The sequence below is a fragment of the Phyllopteryx taeniolatus genome, chromosome 11, assembly GCF_024500385.1.
Source record: "Phyllopteryx taeniolatus isolate TA_2022b chromosome 11, UOR_Ptae_1.2, whole genome shotgun sequence".
NCBI lineage: Eukaryota > Metazoa > Chordata > Actinopteri > Syngnathiformes > Syngnathidae > Phyllopteryx > Phyllopteryx taeniolatus.
The window spans coordinates 18,051,308-18,073,642 of NC_084512.1; the positions used below are offsets into that span (position 1 = coordinate 18,051,308).

The 22,335-nt window shown below is 38.7% G+C and overlaps 1 protein-coding gene across 24 annotated transcripts in view; it reads right to left on the reverse strand.

Annotated features, from left to right (window-relative positions):
• The window catches only part of kcnma1a (potassium large conductance calcium-activated channel, subfamily M, alpha member 1a), a 191,139-nt gene that overhangs the window by 35,597 nt on the left and 133,207 nt on the right, over positions 1-22,335 (reverse strand). For 8 of the 24 annotated variants that reach the window (XM_061790801.1, XM_061790814.1, XM_061790818.1 and 5 more), the window contains exons 12-18: positions 21,300-21,382; positions 21,144-21,213; positions 19,451-19,606; positions 18,933-19,042; positions 18,741-18,809; positions 13,176-13,262; positions 13,022-13,098 (exon numbers count right to left, since the gene is read on the reverse strand). In XM_061790801.1, coding sequence (XP_061646785.1) covers positions 13,022-13,098; positions 13,176-13,262; positions 18,741-18,809; positions 18,933-19,042; positions 19,451-19,606; positions 21,144-21,213; positions 21,300-21,382 — 652 coding nt within the window. Of the gene's footprint in view, positions 1-536; positions 618-927; positions 961-5,285; positions 5,460-13,021; positions 13,099-13,175; positions 13,263-18,740; positions 18,810-18,932; positions 19,043-19,450; positions 19,607-21,143; positions 21,214-21,299; positions 21,383-22,335 lie in introns of all 24 variants that reach the window. The other 16 variants (XM_061790808.1, XM_061790807.1, XM_061790810.1 and 13 more) reach the window with 8 other exon arrangements.

Consider the following 22,335-nt stretch of genomic DNA (forward strand, 5'->3'; position numbering starts at 1 on the left):
CCTCCTTGATTTACGGGGCGCCACCGATAGCTCCTGGATTCATCTGGCCCTTGTCAAACATGTACAGCATTAGAGCACGCTCAGCCGCCCTGGCAGCTCCACTGTGCTTTCTGAACAAGCCAGACGGCAACTGTCCCTTCCTGAAATGCTAATCACATGACGCTACTGCACAGCGTGCAAATGGATGAAGAACAACGGAAAATGTTTACTTTAGCATGTGAGGGAAGCTGGCTTTTGTCTTTATTGCGTTGGCTGCGCAATGGCATTGCGTTCATCTGCATTGCGCCTGCACCAAAAGAACGCTATTCCCACCCCTCCCCTTTGCCCATGCTTTTGTTACAGTTAAGTTAAAAAAAAAATTCAAATTGAGATGATTGCCGCGGATGATTAAAGCAGACTGCACTTCAAGGGTAAACAAACATCTTAAATAGCAATATGCTTATATATAAAGTCACAAAATGTCAAATTAAATTATACAAGAACTTATATGTGACACTATATATTTTTGTTCTTAACCAGAAGTAACAATTATTTACCTAAATTGCAATCAGCTTTGAATCGAACACCAGTCTCTTTTTGGCTTCCACTGTTCCCTGGTGTTGTAGCGCCATCTGCTGCTACATGCAGCACAATACAAAAAAAGAATGTTTCATGGAACTACAAGTTGTTATTATTAACATAAAGCCATTTCTTATACAAAAAAAACAGGAATGTTTTTTTAATTATTATTTACAATCTATAGTGTATAAGCAACATTTTATGATTAAAGTGTTTTCAGAGTTATACTTATGGCAACACTGTCAGAATAAACATTTACAAGGTTACATGCTAAGGGAATAGTAGACAGCAATGAAACCATCAGTACTAATCGTGTTACATTAAAGAATGGCCTATAGAGCAGAACGGGGAAGGACAAAGCACACTTACGTGATCTGACATATCCATTATACTTATATTTGGCTGAGGAGAATGCAAAGACAAGTGGCAGGTCACACAGGGGAGAAAGGATGCCATGAAGCACACATTAGGAAATAAGAGACATTAACGTAAGAGTGTGGCATGGAAATAAAGTGACAAGCACAAATGTATACACCAGAGGAATGGCAATTAATGGGGAATGTAATAAATGAAAGAGGGAAAAAAAACTATGGGGATGATTTGTGGAATGTGGCGCAAAAAAAGCAAAATGAAATGATTTGTTCATTCTCAGGATGAGCTGTGCTTTAAGGCAGTACATCTACAATGAAATGTAAAGAGTTAAATTTAACATTTTAAAACTACCAAGTACTGACGTAAACGATTAGAAAACACTTGAATATGATAAATGATATGAAATCTGTGGAACAATGCAAGACAGTGAACAAATGTTGCAGTCTGTATCTGAAAAATAATATATTTTAGAGATGGGCATTTGTAGAAATTTCATTGGGAAATATAATTATCAATTTACGTATTTTGGTACACTGCTATTGTTTTTAAATAACAAAAAAAATACTTTTTTCCACGAAAGTAACATAATTTCAATAATGTATGTAGTTTTTACAACAGTTCCTTAAATCAGTGTAATACGTATACTTCTATGGACAGCAAAGTTGTTGAATAGACAGCAATCAATTCCACACAATTGACAAAATAATTGATGGCGATGCCCATCCCTACTATAATTTAAAAGAAGTGAATTTCCTAAAACTGTATCCCCCTTTACACTGCCACCTTTTGGAAACTGTTGTGTATAAACAGCATTGACATGAAACAGGGGCCAATAATCTGCACTCTGGAATAATATCAGAGAAAGGATGGGGCCTGTGTAAATGGTGAATGCCGTAATACCGGGACAGGAGTGTGAAATTTCCTGTAGCAGTTATCACTTTCTGACATAAACTACATCACTACGTCTTAGGGGTGACGTTGTCCCGCATTTATCTTATAATGGGATGCTGTGTCGTTGTTTAAAAGGCAGCAATGTTTAACCTTTGCTGGATTTTGCGTAAAAAGGAAATGCCGAATCTGTCATGGTTCTGATGCTTGTGTTCAGCATCCTAAATTCATCCTAAATCTGTCATCAGCTGACCATGCATTCCAAATGTTACGTCACTGTGAACTGGTAATGTAATCATATGTGACCCTGACTGAAGAGGCACTGAACAAACATGGTGGGCGCTTTAACTTGACTGGGCACTGCTGACACTCTCGACTTAAGAGTCTCTTCCATCACTAAAGGTCACATTGAGAGCCCAAGGCTGGCCTCTGACACAGATCCTCATACAGCAACCCACAGCAGCCCTGGCATCTGTCTCTAGCGATTTGCCCTCGCCACCAAGGCGGCGGACTAACTGGCTAGCATCTGGGGCATAGCAAGACAGCGCGGGACAGAGGGTAGAGTGGGAGGGGTGGTTTGTTCCGAGTCTGCCTGGTGGACAGGAGCTGTCAGGGCAAGTTTGGTGATGGACCAGCAGGGCCAGGAAAATGAAAACATAATTTTGGTGTCAGGAGAGATAAGGTCTCCAGCAATGAGATGCATGCACAGGGAGAGAGAAGATGCATGTCGGTACGCCCCAATGGAAGGTCACGGAATAGCCTTGGATTGAGCCAAAAAGTACAATACCGCACCCCTTGTTTCTCATTCAGTCTTTTCATGATATCACATCCTTTTGTATCGCAACACTTGGTGGTGAGGTCACAAAACAGGCCTGAAACTGCAATGACGTTGTTGAGAGAATTCAGTACACAACAGACTTGCCAACCTTCCATCGTTAAAATATGGAAGAATGTTCTTTTGCTATTCAGTATTTTTTTTTGTATTTCTGCTGATCAATTGCAGTGGCTCCTTGGTTTACGACAGTGACGTTCCAGTACATAAGTCTGAATGCCGTTCTCTTTTACTTCCCGAAGCTAACACAGTAGTAAAATCATAATTACAGTAAATTCCATAAAAATAAAACAATCAAATGAAAATCAGTAAGTACGGCCGCAACTAAGCGTGCCGTCTTGTTTGACCTGATGAATTTCTTACGCCACCTGCACTTTGTAACTTCGAAATGTTGTGTCAGGACCGTCGTAAACGTCTGTATGCAATTTTGGAATCTGATGTCTTTCACAGACTTACCATTAAAATATTCAGCTCCTAGGTCTCAAATTTCTTTTAGTATTTCTACTTTTTTGTTGCGCATTTTGTTCACTTCAGCCATACTCTCTTCCAGCATGACTAGCAGTACAAGGGAAACTAGTGGTGACGAAGAGCAAGCTAATACCGGCGAATATATGCCTTCAATCCAAAGAAGTGGCAACCCCCAAAAATCACAGGGTTGGCAAGTATGGTACCCCGCAGTAATTTAGCTTATGTATCGACAATACGATATTGCCACAAAACCGCTACCGGTAACAGTATTCCAGCGAAATAAAATCTAGTCCAGATGCACAAGAAGTCATGGAGTCATATATAAAGATGTTTTATCTGGTCGCAGAATGAAGAACAGGAAATGGTGAAAGGAAATCCAGTAATCCTTGACTTGACAAGCACTCCTTCGCTAAAACTCACTTTGTTCAGACAAAGTCGTCGTTAAAAGAAGGGGGCGAGGGGGAATCCAAGGAAAGGGAGGCTTTCCTGAAATCCTACATGGGGCTCGAGGGAGAAGTGAGATCAGTAACCATGTAATGGCCAGTAATTGGTACCGAGGGATACGAGCGCAGTGCCGAAGTACACGGGGGCAAACTAAACTCATCATGGCACGTTTGACATTAATCTAGGCTGAGTCGGCCGACGTCGGGAGAATGCTGAGGAGGAAATCAGATCTGCACGTCTGAGGCCCAGGCTTTGATAGCCGGGCCTACCGCTGCCATGTCTAATTGACAGACAATTTACTAGTTTCAACCCACTCAAGAACGGCAAGGAGGCGATTCGCCCACAAGCCTTTGTGCGATCACATTGTCTCTATTGAGCTAACATCTCTTTTTTTCAGTTTAGTGTTTTCAGATCGTGTTCTCTTTGTGACGGTCATATTATTAAAACACGGAGATAGACAGTGTGAACCAACTGTGATCTGTGAGAATAGCAATATTATAGCATAACTTAGGGCCAATCATTTGACTTTCCTAAAACTTCAATTTGAAGTAGGTCAACAAAAAGATGAAATCAAAACAACGGTAACTGTAACGAAAATACAAACTTAAAGAAATAACTTATTTAGGGGCTGCCAAACCAAATATATAGTGCATAACAATCACAAAAATAAATTGCAGTATAAACCTGTAGAATGAAACAACACGTCCACTTTTTATGGACACACATCTTACCTTAAATAGTAAAAAACCATCAAAAACACAACAGCCAATCTCCAGTAATGATTATTATCACACAACTGCATGACGAAATGCAGCATGCGATAGCTAGCTAGCCACCTACAGTACTGCACAATACAGCAGCACCACATAGCCACAGCACTACGCACCCACCAAAACACACGATACACTGAATGAAACCAAATGATAATGATAAATAAATGAGGAAGACGGAAAAGGACAGTAAAATAAAAACATACATAGATATATAGACTGCTAGCTTGCCAGCAACATACAGTAAAAGATAGATAGATAGATAGATAGATAGATAGATAGATAGATAGATAGATAGATAGATAGATAGATAGATAGATAGATAGATAGATAGATAGATAGATAGATAGATAGATAGATAGATAGATAGATAGATAGATAGATAGATAGATACATTGGGAAAGAAAAAGATAGAACGAAAGCTAGCGACTGCTCGCTAGCTACATTATAGGCTAGGAAATAGCATTTGATGGACGAGTGAGAGACACAAGTACTGTTCGAAAGACAGACAAGACGATCACACACACAGATTCCGACTGCTGGCCCGCTAGCTACACAAATAGCTTATACGTATATGTAAAAAAAAAAAAAAAGATAGACAGACAGACAGACAGACAGATAGACAGATAGACAGATAGATAGATAGATAGATAGATAGATAGATAGATAGATAGATAGATAGATAGATAGATAGATAGATAGCCACTGTTAGCAAGCTAGCTATACAAATAGCCATAAAAACAGTGATTGACATTTAAAAAAAATAAAACATAATTGGTGAATAATGCTATAAATCCACATCTACACAAAGTAACGAAACCACAGCACGAGGACAACGTCACAGTTAGACGTTACACTACACATTACGGTAGCGGTAGCGCAAGGTAACGCCACACATGGAAGCTCACGTCACAGACAACACGTAACAGCATGTGTTGGGCGGTATCACTTACAGGCACGTAACGTGGTTGCGCAATCATGAACAGAGACAGAGGAAAGTGGGTAGGCCCTCTGAAGGGTGTCCATGTTACTATGTACACTGCCTGACATGCAAGAGCAGTCTCGCTCTGAACGGCCGCAATCAAAACAACATGCCAGTTTCATTCGCTTGTAGACGGACATCTTGGCTACAGTCACGTGTCAGGATGAGAGGAGAGGAGAAGCAGCAGGTTAATGGCAAGAGGAGAAAATATTCATCCAGGGAGGAAGTCGGAAGGTCACTTCATCAGAATGTGCAGGCCTTAGCAGACTTGAGCCCCCGTACGTTGAATAAACATGTCCAATTTAGTTATTGTTGTTGTTGTGACTTTTGGCTCGTCCCATCAAACTCAAGTCACAGATGTATTAACTGGCGTGGTTCAGGGGGTCAAGCTGCATGCTAAGGCCGAAACAGGTCAAAAAGGCAAAACCATAAGAGTGGGGAAAAGGGTTGAGGATAAAGAGGGGGAGGCATTCAAGGGGGAAGGAGGGGGAGAGGCATGAGCAATGTCTTCAGCAGCAAACCTCCAACAAACTTGTCATACATTTTACATTGACATCCTGCAAACCGGTGGGGCTGAGAAGAGCGGAGCACGTACCTGTATCCCATCATGCAGCAGCGCTACGGCAGCGCCTCTGTCCAAAAAGGCATGGCACTATTCTATGGGCTGCACGTGCCAACTCATGCTGACGTTTGCATAAATGAAGTTTCACTGTTCCATTGCCCAAAGGGAAGCTTCACTCTTTTGTGCATGCATATATTAATTTTATATAGTGAGGCAGTGTAACTTTTGAAAGTCTTCCTCCTCTCATTGAACCATTATTAGATTTTATGGAACTTAATATAATGTAGATATTGAAACTGAAACCATTTTGTACAGAGGTGGACTTCATGCAGACAAATTATAATGAAATTACTGTACCGTTGTTAAAAGCATGTTTATAGCAGATACATTTCTCCTTCTTTTATCTAAAACACTAAAGAGTTGGAAATTGTATGTTTCATATATACCACATATTACTTCTATTAGTTTCAACCTTCACATATGTATTATTGTTCCATAGCTCTTAGTCACCACATTACTTATGTGTGTCCCGGCCATGTTGTGACTAGCTTTGGAACAATAATAATAGTTTCTACCTCAGTAAAAAGAAAACTTTTTCCAGATAAAACAAATATACAAACTATACTGTACATGCTTTTCAATGAACTGAGACAATAAGCAATATCATTAGATTTTTTTTCATTGAAATATCAATTTATAAATGTATTAAAATATCAGTTAATATTTATTGTTGTTAATGAATCAATTCAATTTGATATACATTCATTACAGAAAAGTGTTTGGTACAAATATTTTTTTTACATTATAATTATCAAGTCTTATTGCATAATAATTAATTACAGTAATTATAGAAACACTCATGGTTTACACAAAGAAAATGTTACATGATTATTGAAAGTGTTTTTTCCAAATTAAATATTTAACGTATATTATTATACTGTATCCATCCATCTATTTGCATATCCACATTAGGGTTGCAGGTGAGCTGGTGCCTATCTCAGCTGACTTTGGGCGAGAGGCGGGGTACACCTTGGACTGGTCGCCAGCCAGTCACAGGGCACATATAAACAAACAACCATTTGCACTCACATTCTCACCTACAGACAATTTAGAGTCTTCAATTAACCTACCATGGATGTTTTTGGAATGTGGGGGGAAACCTGAGTACCCGGAGAAAACTCCACACAGGAAGACTAGAGCCCGAATACGAACCCACAACCTCTGAACTGTAATAATAATAATAATAATAATAATAATAATAATAATAATAATAATATTCCTCTGAACTATGACGCAGATGTGCTAACCAGTCGGTCACCATGTCGGTGGGTGTTTACATAAAAATACAATATTTACATATATTTTATTATCATTAAATATTTTATTTATCTTGTATTAACTATAGAAACAGTAATGCAAATTATTCGATTTGTTCCATCCCAAAAAATTCATACCCTCTGTTCTAACTGTCTACTGAATTAGAATGCTGTAGTTGATTATGCTAAAAGTTACTAGGATACTTTAGAATTGTTCAATGTAATTCATTTCTTTAAAACTGTGAAAATAATTTTCAAAATGTATGAACATGCTTAATATTTTTTTTTATGGATATCTGTAACACAACTTCTTAAAGGCTTTGGCCAATTTCTCGTGTCATTTCCAGACAGAAGGCATTTATTTAACAAATTAAAAAAACAAATAAATCACTTTTTGGCCAGAGTATGAAGAATTTTAGGATTAAAAGTAGCTCAGAATGAAAGAGAATGCTTTCAAGTAGTATTGTCTGTAAGCCAGTTTATACAGAATAAGCTTGCATTGTTGAGCAACTAGTAGTATAAGAATACTACTATAGGAGTACTCTACTTCAACACATCATCTCCACCAATACAGATACTCTTGCAACTGAAATAGTGTTAAGCTTCTACACGTATTGTCTGCCTTTGTGTGAAGCCCTGAACCCTGAGGGAAGCGGGAGTGAAAGTCCCCTGAGTAGCGCCTCTATATTGTTGTGACTCTGTGCACCAACAGTCCCCGCTCCCCATTCTCTCATTGGCCAGGTGCAAACTGACAGCCGCCTAATACCGTCTGGCGCCTTGACACATGCGGCCATCTTTGACTTGACTTTGACGCACGTCCGACAATCACATCCCGAATGAAGTCATACGTTTTCAGGCCGAGGAGAGAATGGAAAACGCAGGTTTTCAGGGACCGTTGTAATCCCGTACATGCATTGTGGGCTTTGAGAACATGCAGAAAAATGTCGTTTGGGTCTCAGCGACAGGGGGGAAGGTGCAAAGATAACTGTTCACAGTCATGAAGCAGTTTGGAGGGAATGGCGGACAAGAGCAGCAAGGCTATCAGGTCATGCTGGAACTTCTGCACTTCAGAGTTTTCACTCGGGGTTGGTGTGGGGGTGGGGAACAGGGACCACAGTCAATGTATATTATGTTCCAATGAGAACACATGGTAAGTGGTTGTGGAGCAATGGAGAACACGACACAGACACGCTGACAATGTCTTCTGACTTCTCACAAAAACCCTGATTCCTGCCTAGAGGAGTATGACAAACTGATTCAGTTATCTGAGGGTGGATTTACACTATGCTTCAAGTGACACAATCTCCATTTTTGGGGCAGCTTAAAGTGAAAACTTACACTAGAAATCGGATATCCTCAGACTGGAATCAGGCCTATTGCAAATGTGGATCTGGCATTGCGGAAACAGATCAAATACACAGTGGAACCTTGATTTAACGGACCAGGAAACATTGGACTTTGGATTTAATGGACTGAAAATAGTGTCCTGTTGGAACTCAAAAGGCCTCCTTTTTAGTAGACAGTCCGTTAGTTCCAGAATTGGCCGCTATTGTTTACTGGTGCAATCAGCAGACAGCAACTCGTACCCGTATTTCCAGGTCGTGCCACTATTGTCACAGAAACGAAGACTAGATCCGACATGCCTACCGTACGTGGCGGCCATTTTGCCAGGGGCGACTTTCCCATCAAAGGCAATGCATGGACATTAGCTTTGCGTCGCTGTAGGCACGCAGCTCAAAAGGGGTGTGTCGCATCTACTTAATCAGTAGTTATAGCTGCTGTTTGGTCGAAGACTCGTCGTGTCTCGTCTATCGAACGTTGTATACTGATTTTGCTACACTATACAGTTGTTTTTTCTCAAGCTCTTCTCGGTGGCATCCAATCATAACGGAGAAGGGAAAAGGAGACGTGGTAACCTCGCGGCTCAAGAAAACAACACTTGACTCGCCACCACAATAACTTTCTTCCAGCAGCTGCATACAATTTTCACCCCTCCGAAGCACCAACGATCACATTTACGGCAGTATTAGACTATCACAGCAATTCAATGTAAGTTTGGGTCAACTTTCAAACTTTTACAAATGTTTTACATTTATTTACAATAATTTTGTACTGAACTGGGTATTTTTAGGCCACGAAAAAAAGTGCTTCAAATTCATGGACAAACAGCTCTGATGGACGACCCCACCCTCCTATTGGTCCCTTAAATCGAGGTTCCACTGAACTGACGCATTGAAATACGGTGACCGTTCACACATACACACGGTCCCAGGTTCAGTATTGTGAGGTTGGGGTCCTCGGTTCACGATGGTCTCAACATACGGTGTTTTGAAGTTGGGATCTCTGGTTTACGACACGTATTGTCACACGTAATGTCTCAGTGCACAAAAAATTTACTTGGTTGTGTAATTTCATACTTGATGGGTGGGAAGCCCCGACCCAGACACCCAGCTATTTGTATATATGCAATTAAAGAGAAATGTACATAATTTTTTTAAATTTTATTTTATCCTTTAAATTAGTAAAATGATTTAACAATCCGGAGGTTAGATGCATTTAAACTACTGGGCGTAAGGAGTCAATCAAGGACAACTAATCAGTATGTAATATTTGAATTACAGTGAAAAGGGACCAAGCCCTGCCGTGAATAGCAAAAATAAATAAATACATTTAAAAAAAATGTACGCCCCCAAAATGTTTAGAATTGCCTAATAAAAAAAATAATACTGTTGTTTAAACTGTAAATATGCCAGAAATTATGATCCCAAAACACTTTACTGTATATCATTTCGAGCCCACTTTACAACATTAACCTTAAAAAATACATTGCTTACAGATGGTTAGATTTCAGAAAATTGCACAGGAAAACTCTCAGTGAAGACTCTCTGTAACATCCATCAACAAAAAATAGCTTCTACCCAAAGATGTCACCGTCGAGATGTATCACTTGAGCATACTTCCTTGAGACCAATTATTACTTTTACTTTAGCGCCAACTTGTGGCATGTTAGAGAGAATAGTTAAGTATAGGGTCCAAAGGGGCAAAAAACGTAAATAGGTGATTTTGCAACTAGCAAATAAATAGCAATAGGCGGGGGTTCACTGTACTTATTATTTGCATTTTTTGACATGCATTTTGAGTGCATAAATGTAAATGCTGTGATAACGGCTATGAGTCACTAAATGTGAAAAATCGTATAATGGCACTAAATGGGAATTGGGCACTTGGGACTGCAGTGTAAATCCAACCTGAGCTCACAGTTGCTATCAGAGATCTATGTGAAATGGGAAGGGTGTTCACTGTCATTTAGGAACCCTAAATAAAAGCAAAATGCAGTTTTAAAAAAAAATAAATTCTTATATCAATAGAAGTACACATGTGCTCCATGCTTTTCTGGTGAACAGATTTCAAAGGGTGGGATTTAAATTCCTAGCACGACACCCCCATCTAGTGGCAATCTACAACTACGACAATTGAAATTGACCCGAGACGACGACAGAAACTATGGGGTTGCTGAGATCACGTGGGAGTGGGCTAAAGGGGAGGCCAGATTGTTTTCATTGCGTTTTGGCAACCCGGGTGCTTTTCTGTGGGGTGGATGGTTGGTTGGTGGGATTTGAAGACGTTCCCACACACAAAACTTCCTCTGACAGATTTAAACCTCAGTTCATAGTTTTGGCCTTCTAAATGTACATCTCACATGCGCATTTAATTTCTTGAGGACTTTCCTGTATTTTATTGAGTGTGTGTGTGTGTGTGTGTGTGTGTGTGTGTGTGTGTGTGTGCGTGTGGGTGGGTTTGTGGCATTAGGTCACGCTCTATACAGTTGCCTGTTTAAAGCCTAGTCAGAGCACCAGCTGAATGGAGCAGTGATGAAAAGGCTCGCTTCTGCTGGTCTGAGCACAGTGTCGAAATGAGAGGCGAGGAGTGGGATGCAGAAGCTACACTGGTACATGCAACATTGATACAGTGTGCTATTTGCTGAGGAAGAAAGGAGGAGGAGTAAAAAAAAACAAAACACTTTGGATAGTCGGACACCCATTTTTTTGGGGGGGGTGGGTTTTACTCACAATAAATCACTAGCAGTGAGTAGTTAAAATTAAGTGGTGTTTTCCAATGGCAGCAAGGGGAGGAAATACATCAAAGAGTGCGTCACTGGACATAAAGGAAAAAACAACAACAACAGAAGAGAACAAAATATGATAGAACAGAACAGGTTTTTGTAGTTTACAGTTTGTCTAAATGAGGTGTGTAAAGGTTAGGTGTCAACGGCAAAAGCAGGAATTAGGTAGTCTATTTTGTCTCACTAATGTAATTGTTACTGACCTTTTAGCTAAATGTGGCAATTCACTACAACTAGTGGGGGCTATACTTCACATGATGGTTCATATTAGTGTTTGCATAAACAAAAAATTAACAAATTACACTTTTACAGTAATTTGCTGTATTAATAACTGAAATTATATACAGTGGAACCTCTAAGATTGAACTAATTTCTTCACATTTCTAAAAAAAAAAAAAAAAAAAAAGCCCTTTTTCTAAAGTAACATTTTAACCTACTTACTAAACTGTCACAAAAGCGTAAAAAAAGTTTACTATTGTCAATATCAAGACATAAAAGCAAGTCAAGTGAAACAACAGCTAAGTGCAAATGATTTACATTGCAAATGTGGCTCTTGGACCTCATATTTTAATATTCCTGTTACTTCTATTAACCACTGTAAAACAACTCCCAAAAACCTAAACTCTACCTTAATTTTGCCAAACTGGACAAAAGTATCGGGACATAGTTGGACTCCAGTTAATCTGATATTTGGTGCGATTTTAGACTATTCTTTTTACATGCAATTCAAACATGACATTGCACGACTTCAAGGATGCTCAACTTTAGATGTTCCACTGAATTAATTTCAAGTATTTCTATTGTTTTAAGCAGTGTGAAATTGTATGTGACTGGCCTATATCTGTACTGACAAAATTAACATTAAGTTAATGCATACATTTAAAAAATTATTAAGAAACGTTGTAAAAAATATATAAATTGTCTCTGCTCTATATATTGTCTATTTCTCAAATGGAATATATGTACAGACCTAAAAAAACTTTGAATTTTGTCAAAAACCTATTTCAGTAGCTCAATTTAAACTATTTATATTTATACTGTATTATATAGATTCACTAAACAGAGTGAAATATTTCATTTTATTTTTCATAATTGTGATGATTGTAGCTTACAGCTAACAAAAAACAAATTCACTGTCTCAAAGAATTAGAATATTACATAAGATACAATCAAAATGATTTTTATTATACAAATTAGGTAGAATATGTTTTAAATATATATATATATATATATATATATATATATAATATTTGAGTTTCACCTTTTCATTTGAACTCTTGAAATAAATGAACTATTGTACCATATTTAAATTTATTGAGATTCACCTGTATATACACTGTAGAAAAGTACTGTATAAATAAGTTAACTGTCATTATTATTATTAGTATAGTAAATTTATATTTATCGTGGAGTGACACAATGGTAAAATCAAATAAATAACTAAAAAGATGGCAAGTATTTACAAAAAGGTAAAAGTGATGATCATACTGTACCATATAAAGTACGCCATTTGAACATTTATTTACCTTTACACACACACTCAGTGCCACAGTATTGAGGAGCAGCGACGCAATTGGAGGAGTAATAGCAGAGTTTAATAAGTGGCAGCTGGACAGATCTACAGGGAATGTTGGGAAATGAGAGGGAAGGGAAGAGGGGAGAAGGACAGGGTCAGGGAGAGACAACGTGAAAGCCAGGGTACTCACGTCGTTTGCAGCCGCACTTCTTGATCCGCTTAGGGTCGCTGATGTCATCGTGACAAGCTTTACAGTAGAAAAAAGCTCTGAAAAGACACACGCACATCTTGAGTACACGTTTTCAAGCTTGCTATGGACCCAACGCGGGGTCATCAGCGTTCACCTCTTTACTTCCTTTGCGTCGCTGGCGATAAAAAACCCCAGCGTGCCTTCCTGCATCCTGACATGGTTGCCCGGATTGATTAGGATGCTGAGAAAGGAGATATATAAGACACCAGTCGCTCATTAACTTTGGGGAACAACGCTGACATCACATGCTAATCAAGAGGAATGGTACATACACGCTTTCACCATAAAGTCATGGAGAAAATTTAAACTCCTTTTTGTGCTAATTGTAATCGAGTTAGTACTTTACGTATTTTTCACAAATGATTATTATTTATTTACATTTTTAATATTCAATTTACATTATTAGTATTTTATAGTAAAGTATGTGGGCCACTTCTGTTGGTTCGTTCCCTGATATGAGCTAATTAGCACAATAAAATAACAATAAAACCCCACTATTCGCGGAGATGGGGACTGAGCTCTGTTGCAAATAGCAAAAAAAAGAGTAAGTGACACCACCCCCCCAAATTTTTTTTTTTTTATAACAGTTTAAACCGTAAATATGCCACAAATTATGGTCCCAAAACACTTTAACAGATAATTTAATTTCGAATTTTTTTTTACCAGATATGCATGTGTACATGCACATGCAGTGAAGATTCTCCGTAGCTTTCACTAACATTTAAACCCAAATTCGCACCTGTGTTGACTTTGGACTGTACTGTAGTACAGTAAATTATGTAAAACAATACAAATAATAATAAATAAATAAAAAGATTAAAGATACACAATTTTAGCAAGTCTCCTCCAACTGTGTGTCATGATCATCCAAGCTCCTGTAGGTCAGCAGTATGGGGGCATTTTGACAACCCGATTGAGTACAGAGATGCCAATCACATGGTTGACAAGACCCAGACTATTTGCTGAAGGTGCTTATAAAAAAAAAAAAAAAAAAAACATCCACAAGTCACTTCGAGCATGTTAATGCACCTTCAAAGACACCATCACAAAATTAATTTAAGTGGGGCACAGAAGGAAACACAGGCGCAGTCCATAATACGTTAGATATCTTATAAATATATGACAAATATAATATTGTTATACTGTACATAAATAAATATAAAGCATAAAATACTATTTTAATTGATTCATAAAAACATATTTCTTAATTTATTCCTAAAAAAATCTACTTGTGTATCAAACTGTGGGTCAGAAATCGAGATACAAATCGAATCTTAACGTTGGTGTATTGTTACAGTCTTACTAACAACCCACACTAAACTCTTCCCGGCATACAAAGATGCTAGTCTCTCAGTCCAGATGCGTCACTTCACGTCAACATTACTTCCTTGACCTCAATTACTACTTTCCTATTAGCCAGGCTTTCGGTGTCTTTACTATGTAGTTTTTCCTTCACCGTCAACTCCTCATCCGTGCCACCTGTTTTGACTGATGGTGCGATCCTGAAAACTGGGTAATCTGGAATTTCCGAAAAGGGCTTTGGAACACCTCTCCAAGCCTAAATTCCTACTCGACAACTTCACCGAGATGAAGACGTCAAACTTTTACAGCGCTTTACTTTCGACTAACGCTTTAACGACTAACCTCGTAAACTCTGGGTTAGCAATTATCTACTTTCCCAGGAGCCTTGAATGCAACATCATCTGTCCGCTATTTGCAGATATGTTAATTATGCGGAGGGACAGAATGCCAAACAATATGACAGCACAGAGGATTTTAATTATTTCTTTACTAATCATCACTTGGACAAATGTGATGACACTTAGACATGACTGCAGAGCAAAGGCTGTGTCTTATAATAAAATAATTAATTTGGGTCATTGTTGGACAGTGGGATGCAAGCGCCTCCTCTTATTGGCTCATTCTATTTGTAAAAAAATCCCCCAAAAAAATCCAACTCCCTCTGTGTAGGAAGTGGGCCCACTGGTGACTTATTTGTTTAAAAAAATCTTCCTCATTTAATTACAACACAGCAAATGATTTGAATATTGATAATTTACACTACTACATTCTACGAAAATATGAAAATACAACAAGATGTGAGTGTGACCCTTTGTGTTATGACGGCAATGCTCTTGTACTGAAAATGGCTGTATCATTCCCCATTAATTAGACTGACATGAAGAGGAAACATCACACACACGCCTACTATAGGCCCACGCACACGCACACACACGCGCACACACACACACGCACACACACACACACACACGAGTCATTAATGGTTACCTACAGGCAACAGTCATCAATGATGTGAGTGTGAAACCAAATCAAAAAACACGGAATCCACAGACCTTGAAGGTCACACTCCTCCACAACGTGAGCCCAGATGAAAGACTCAATATATTGATCAGATTTTGACATTTTTGGGGGTCTTTTTAAATATTGATTTTGCAAAGTAGAAGAGTATCCAGTATCTTTCCTCTGGGCTCTGTCACACTCAAGTCATCATATCACAAATATCAAGGGAGCAATTGAATCCATATCTCATAAAATTGTGCATGTCAGGCAGCTCAGATTTCAAAGTCCACATTCTTTCATCACGTAAAATAGCATAGAAGCCAGAATTCACTCAGATTGAATAGCCCCCCAGAGAGATAGGCATGCTTATTAGTGAAAAAAAGAAAAGAAAAAAAGAACAAATAAACCGATTAAATCACATTCACAAACATTGCTGCTCCAATCTGAGATTTTCCAGGTGCATTGGACAGGTGGCGAATGGAAACTTCCAAGAGTATCAAAACCTCATATTGTGAGCAGCAAGGCAGGCAGTCCAACACCGACGTTATGTGAAGGTGTCATATCCAGCGCATGCAAAGATACCCAACGACATGAGGAGGAGGAGGAGGGGGTGGGAGCCACTGCAGTACAGGTATAGGGGACGGGTATGCAGGGGGACGGGTACGTAGATGCAGACGGTTGCAGTAACTTCTGTGCAGTTGGATTGTTTCTCAAACACCAAACTGACAGGAAGTGACCTTACTTGAGGACATCTACTTGAGAGACGCGCGCACACACACACACACACACGTGTGTGTATATATATATTTATATATATATATATATATATATATAATTGACTGGTCGTGACTGGACAACGTGGCTCGAGACGCACACACACACACATATTCGCACACTTCAACCCCTTCCCATTTTTCCCTTGATCACATTCATGCGCAGCACGTGAAGCATTGACAACATGAGAAGGTGATGGAATGCAAAAGTGAAATGCAAATGGGAAGGGGGGTAAAATTTCACTTTGGACACACTTAATGCTATCCAAAATGTCCATGCTCTTTTTTCTGGATGAATGGGTGCTGTCGTAATAAACTCATGTGGGACAAGACATGCTATGATATTAAGCACTGCCGGCAGATACAATCAGCAGAGTAATTCCGGGTCTCCAGAATGTAGAACAAGAGATTATCAGCAGCACATCTGTCATTATTTATGTGCAAAACTCCCTACTTGATTGGGCAAAGAGTTGAGGTAATTAGGTCAAAAAAGATAAACGCACACACAGTTAGGTCACAACTGAAAGAAGGAAACTCAAAGTGGAAGAAATCAACTAAGCGAAGGGGCTGGTCGAGGAGAAAATCAAATAAGAGGTAGATGTGGAGAGGGTGAGCGTTTGGCCTTGGTACAGCGACAACAGCAAAGACAAGGAAACAGCACTCCTACAAACATGTCCAATTTATCTAGTTCCTCTCTCTTTCATTCTCTGCCTGCAAAGAAGTTAGTGCATTTAGCACAAGGGACACCAAGAATATAAAAGAAAAGAGTTAGGAGGAGAAAAAAAAGGCCTGTGTGAGATAGTGTTTGGGGAATATTCCTTGGGGGGGGGGGGCAAACTCCCAAATTCAGAAGCGTTAAAGTAGTGGCGGAACTTTGGAAGTAAGATAGGGTAGAGGGCATACCGCTTTCGGCTTCTGCAAACAACAAGAACAAAATCTCAGATCAAACAGTTGTCAGCCACATAAGGAAATGGAGAATACAACCAACTGTTGCCAAATGTTTGGATGCTTTACTAATTGCCACTTGTGTAACCAGGTCATGTCACCTCAAATAACTCATTAAATTCAGTTTCATTACCAAATATGTGTATTTACATTTTCTTCACTGACCAGGGATTATGTGTGTCTGCGATTACTTATACGGTCGATAAGTAAACTTGAAGAGCCCATTGGGACGAAACATTAAGAATTTAAGAACATATTGTCAGTACATTTGACTACATAATAATAATTAAGGCTTCTGGTGTGTTGAGCAATTAGCACACGCACAAAAAATAAAAAATAAAAAAGGGAAGAGGGAGTGGGATTTCACAGAGTATTAGGGCCACACTAAAAAGAAAAAAAATACTCAAACCATAAGTGAAAATGCTACAAGAATAAAACATACATTTTACAAGATTTTTTCTTTTTGTAATGAGAAATTTTAATTTTATGAGTCCTACGATCTTATGACCTAAAATTGCCAAAATACGTAATGTGTGTATGCATTCATATGCATACAGTAAAAAAAAGACAAAATTAAAGTCAAAATATTACAATAAATTGCAATTCATGAGAAAAAATGCCAAATTATGACTTTTTCGACAAGTCAGAATATTCCAATTAAGTCATCATTTTACAAGAAAGCAACCTAATATTTCAAGTTACAAGGTTTTAATTGACTTGTATTTTTCTTAAAATTGTGAGGAAAAGTAATGATTTTACCAAAAAATACCCCAATATGACAATTAAGGTATCATGCAGAAGAGGAAAAAAGACATAATCTTACAAGAATCAATCATGAGATGGGGAAAAAAAATGCAAGAAAGAAGTCAATTCTATTAAAATAAAGTTCAACTAGTACGAGAAAGTAATAATTCTATGATAATAAAGTTCAAGTATTCTGACAATTAAGTTGTAACTTTACGGGAATAAAATCTTGAGTGTAAGTATGACAAACATTGAAACGTTCCTTATTTTGTCACATCAACAGCATCATCACTATGAACACTAACGATATTACCCAATGAATATATGGCTATGTGGGAAATTTGACTCAGAAAAATAATATGACTTCTTTCTTGACAATATCTCTTCTCATAACTTTAAGACTTTTTCTTGTAATTTCATTCCTTCTATTCAGTGTAGCCCTTATACTGATACTGAGATTACTGAAATCGTTTTTTGGTTATTGGTAAGAAAGCTGACAGGGAAACAAGAAAAGTTAAGGAGAAAAGAATGACATGAAATTGAAATGTGCAGCATGTTGAGGTATGAAAGGGCTACTCACTGTTCGAAATACATTAATCATCTTAGAAAAAAATTGTCCCATTTCATCAAGTTTTGTGTGCATTCAGTGTTATGACATCACTATTCTATTTGTTGGTCCAGTAAAATAGAATTGAGTAGGAAGATTATTGATTGGTTATTTTCGATTGTTGGTGTGGTTCCATACGTCTGTTGAAGAATCAAGAAGACACCTTCGTGTTTTGTTGCGGCATTTAAAACGTAACATACCCAGTTGGTGCAATATTCCCCAACTTAATGCCGCCAAATGCACTACACAGTAATCTCAACTGTAATGGTAGTGTTTGTCACATACAAACCTGCTCTCTCTCTGCTCGGACTTGTACTCGATGGCAATGAGCAACAGCTTCAGCTTCACGTAACACAGCCTATAAAATATGCAGAGAATATTAGGAGATTCCTGTTGTTTTATATGCGCATATTCGCTTCTGATGGACATAAAACCTACCGTGGACGGTGGGCTGGCCGAGTAGCCAAAGAGGGGTACTTACTCGCACACAGCAGGGAAGGAGAGGCCCACAAAAGCACTGGACAAATACTCTGTGTACATCTCATTAGCCACGCCCTCAAGATAATATTTCTGCCAGGTGTCCTCATCGATCTGGAAATAAATAGTAGAAAAGACATAGCATCAATGTTTTTTCCTTGCCAATCTGGTGTGCAGATGTGGAGCCTGCTCATTAGACATTGATCCATCAGCTTAATGTCACGAGAATAGTCCTTTGATAGAGGCGAGCACCTCTTCAGCACTGAGCCACAGAAATAGATTCCAGATGAAATATCCCGGTAAAATATGACGTGCCGGGACGTCTGAACACACTAATGGGAAGTCTCTCTCGCTCTGGACGAGGATGTTTCGATTTACCGGGGAAGTGTTCTGCCTTGCATCACTCTCCCGCGCACTGTCGCCACTTATGTTCGCCTCAGCTCCAATCTCCTCATGAATCAGTTCATTGAAGCCAAATGCAACGTGAGCCTCGATTTATCTGCGTGACGGCGAATGAGTTACCTCAATGAAGGACCTCATGGAGAAGAGGTTGGCCAGCATGGTGGACAGGCCCTGGGCCAGGCAGCTCTGGGCGATGAAGCCCGCCTTCAGCTCGGCCAGGCAGATGGCATCGTCGCCCTCCTTCCAGTTCCAGCTCGGAATGTTCAGCAGATGGGCCTTTACCCGGCACAACAGACAAACAGAGGATAGCATGACAGAGTGTAACGAGTGAGTCATCTTTTCAAGTGTGTGAGGTCACTTGCAAAAGAAGCAGGAAACACAAAGCCTGCTGATCAAACTTTCATGTTCATGTGGATTTCCGTCCGTTTTGGGCTGAGGATTTCATTTTCAACCTCACTTATATTGTCAAATAGCAAAACAGCAAAGAGTAACCTAGTGAGATCTTTTTCCATTTTCAACTGGCAATCGAAAATCAATAAATGAAAAAGTGACTCTGATGTTCAGTGTCAGACGTTGGGCATGATGCCGATTACACGTACCACACTTTGGGCATCACTGGCGTAGACGAGCATCGCTCATCTGTCCAAGGTGGACATGTCTACCCAATTTCATGTCGATCAGTGAAACTGGGGCCAGGGACACATTTGGGGTAACTTTCCAAGGCCAGCAACTGAGTGAATTTCTGAGTGAATTTCTCTCTTTGCTATGGAATTTGTCTAAAATGTTTTCTTCAAACTAAAATGGCAGACGTCTTGTTCAATATTGGCCATGGGTCCTTTGAGCGACCTGTTAGGCTTGACATGTCAACCCAATTTCGTATTTTTTTTAAACTTTCGAATTGAAGCTACTGAGTTAGTTTTGTGGGGGCTCGTGTTCAGAATCAGAATCATCTTTATTTTGCCAAGTATGTCAAAAGAACACACAAGGAATTTGTCTCCGGCAGTTGGAGCCGGACTCTAGTACGACAATTGACAGGGAATACTTTTGAGACATAAAGACTGACAAAAACAGTCACTGAGCAATAAAAGCTTGCTGGTAATCTGGTAATGCCGGTACAATTCTTTTATTTAATTCCTTTGAGACAATTGTGCAAAAAGATGCAGAGTCCTCTAGCAATTAGAGCAGTTTGAATGACTAATATAGCAATAGTCCAGTGCAATGACCATTGTGCAAAGGGCGCCGAGACTTCAAGGAAAGTGACCAGTAGTGCGATAATCTGGGACAATGTCGATTGTGCACGGGGTTCCCTAAACTACACCACCGGGATACATGTGTCAAGTATTTTATTTACCTGTAGCGCCGGTAAGGAAGAGCAAGTAGAGAAAGCAGAGAAGTAGGAGAGGAGAGAGTACAGCCATGTAGCCTAACCCTCTGAAACATGAACTATCATCACTAATGATTTCCTCTACGACTACCACAATTATTATTATTTTATTTTATTTTTAATGAATGTTGTAGAATTTGCAAACATGACTCTTGAACAGGTAGCAGAGAGCAAGTTGAGAATGCAAAGCACTAGGCGAGGGGAAAGTGCAGTCATTGCGGACCAATCCTCTGAAACATGAACTATCTCGACTAATGTTTCCTGTACTACTAAAACCTCTTTCACTATTTTTTTTAAATGAGCCTTGTGGAATTGTAATGACTGGGTTAACACATCGGTGTCCATAGAGAGGCTTGCTGACGGTTGCTGGTTGTGTTTATTGATCTCGTGCAGCTGACGCCACATCTTTGGGCGTCAAGAACATCTCACCTTATTGTGATATTGAAGCATCTGTGTTATTATTCTGATCTTGGGATGGTAGTTCTTGATTGAGATAACCCTAGAGGAGGGAAAAACAGATGAAAAACACACTCAAACACGAATAAAAACAACAACGGGTGTGATCAGGTCTGGATGATGTGATACCTCATGATGTTGGAGGCATCTTCAGCATCAGGATCTGCGCAGTATTTATTGGCCAGGATGAGACAGGCATCTGCTGACTCGATCTATGCATGAGTGTAGGGTCGAAAACATATGGGTCATGACTTGCAAGTGTCAGTGATGGCAGGCGTGCCCTCGAAAATCCAAGCTGCCTTTCAACATGGTTCCGCTTTTCTCTCTGTTCTTCAGATTAGTCATGCAATCTGTTTTGGGATTTTTCTGGAATGGATTTTAAAAAGTGTATATCCTCAAGTGAGGCATTTTTATCAACGTTCATGTCAATGTTTTTATAGATGTATGCAACCCATACCTCAATGGGTGCCTTTGCAAGTTAGGCACAAAAATTCTATTTTACAAAATGTAACATTCATACTTGATAGTAACAATAAACAGTCAGGCTATTACGGTTATTATTTTTGTCTTTTTGCAAGAAGAAATGTTAACATCTTTAAATATATATATATATATATATATATTATTATTTTTTTCAATATTTTTCTTTTAACAGTTTGACTTTATTCTCATAAAATTAATACATACTTTTCTGAGAACTTTTACGTGTAAAGCCAAAATATTACAAATATAAAAGTTGTAATTTAATTACAAAAATGAATCAAAATTGGCAAGAATATCAATAAAATAAAAGTAAAGTCAGAATATTACAAGCATAAGGTAATAATTTTAGGAGAAACACATAACAGTCACAGAATAAATTCACTATTTTACCATAATTAAGTCGTAATGTTACAAGAGTAAACTCAGAATTTCAGGCGGGTCAAGTCAAAATACCAGAAGAATAAAAGTACCAATTTGTTTTTAGAAAAGTCATGATTTTACCTGAAGAAATTTACAGTATGATAAATGATCACCATTTTATGAGAATAACAATTATTTTCAGAACAAAGTCCAAGCATTACAATAATAAGGTTGTAAAAATGTGAGGAAAAAACATTCAAAATTGTGAGAAAAAGTCACAATTTTCTGAAAATAAAGTCCTCATTTTATGTCATAATTTTAT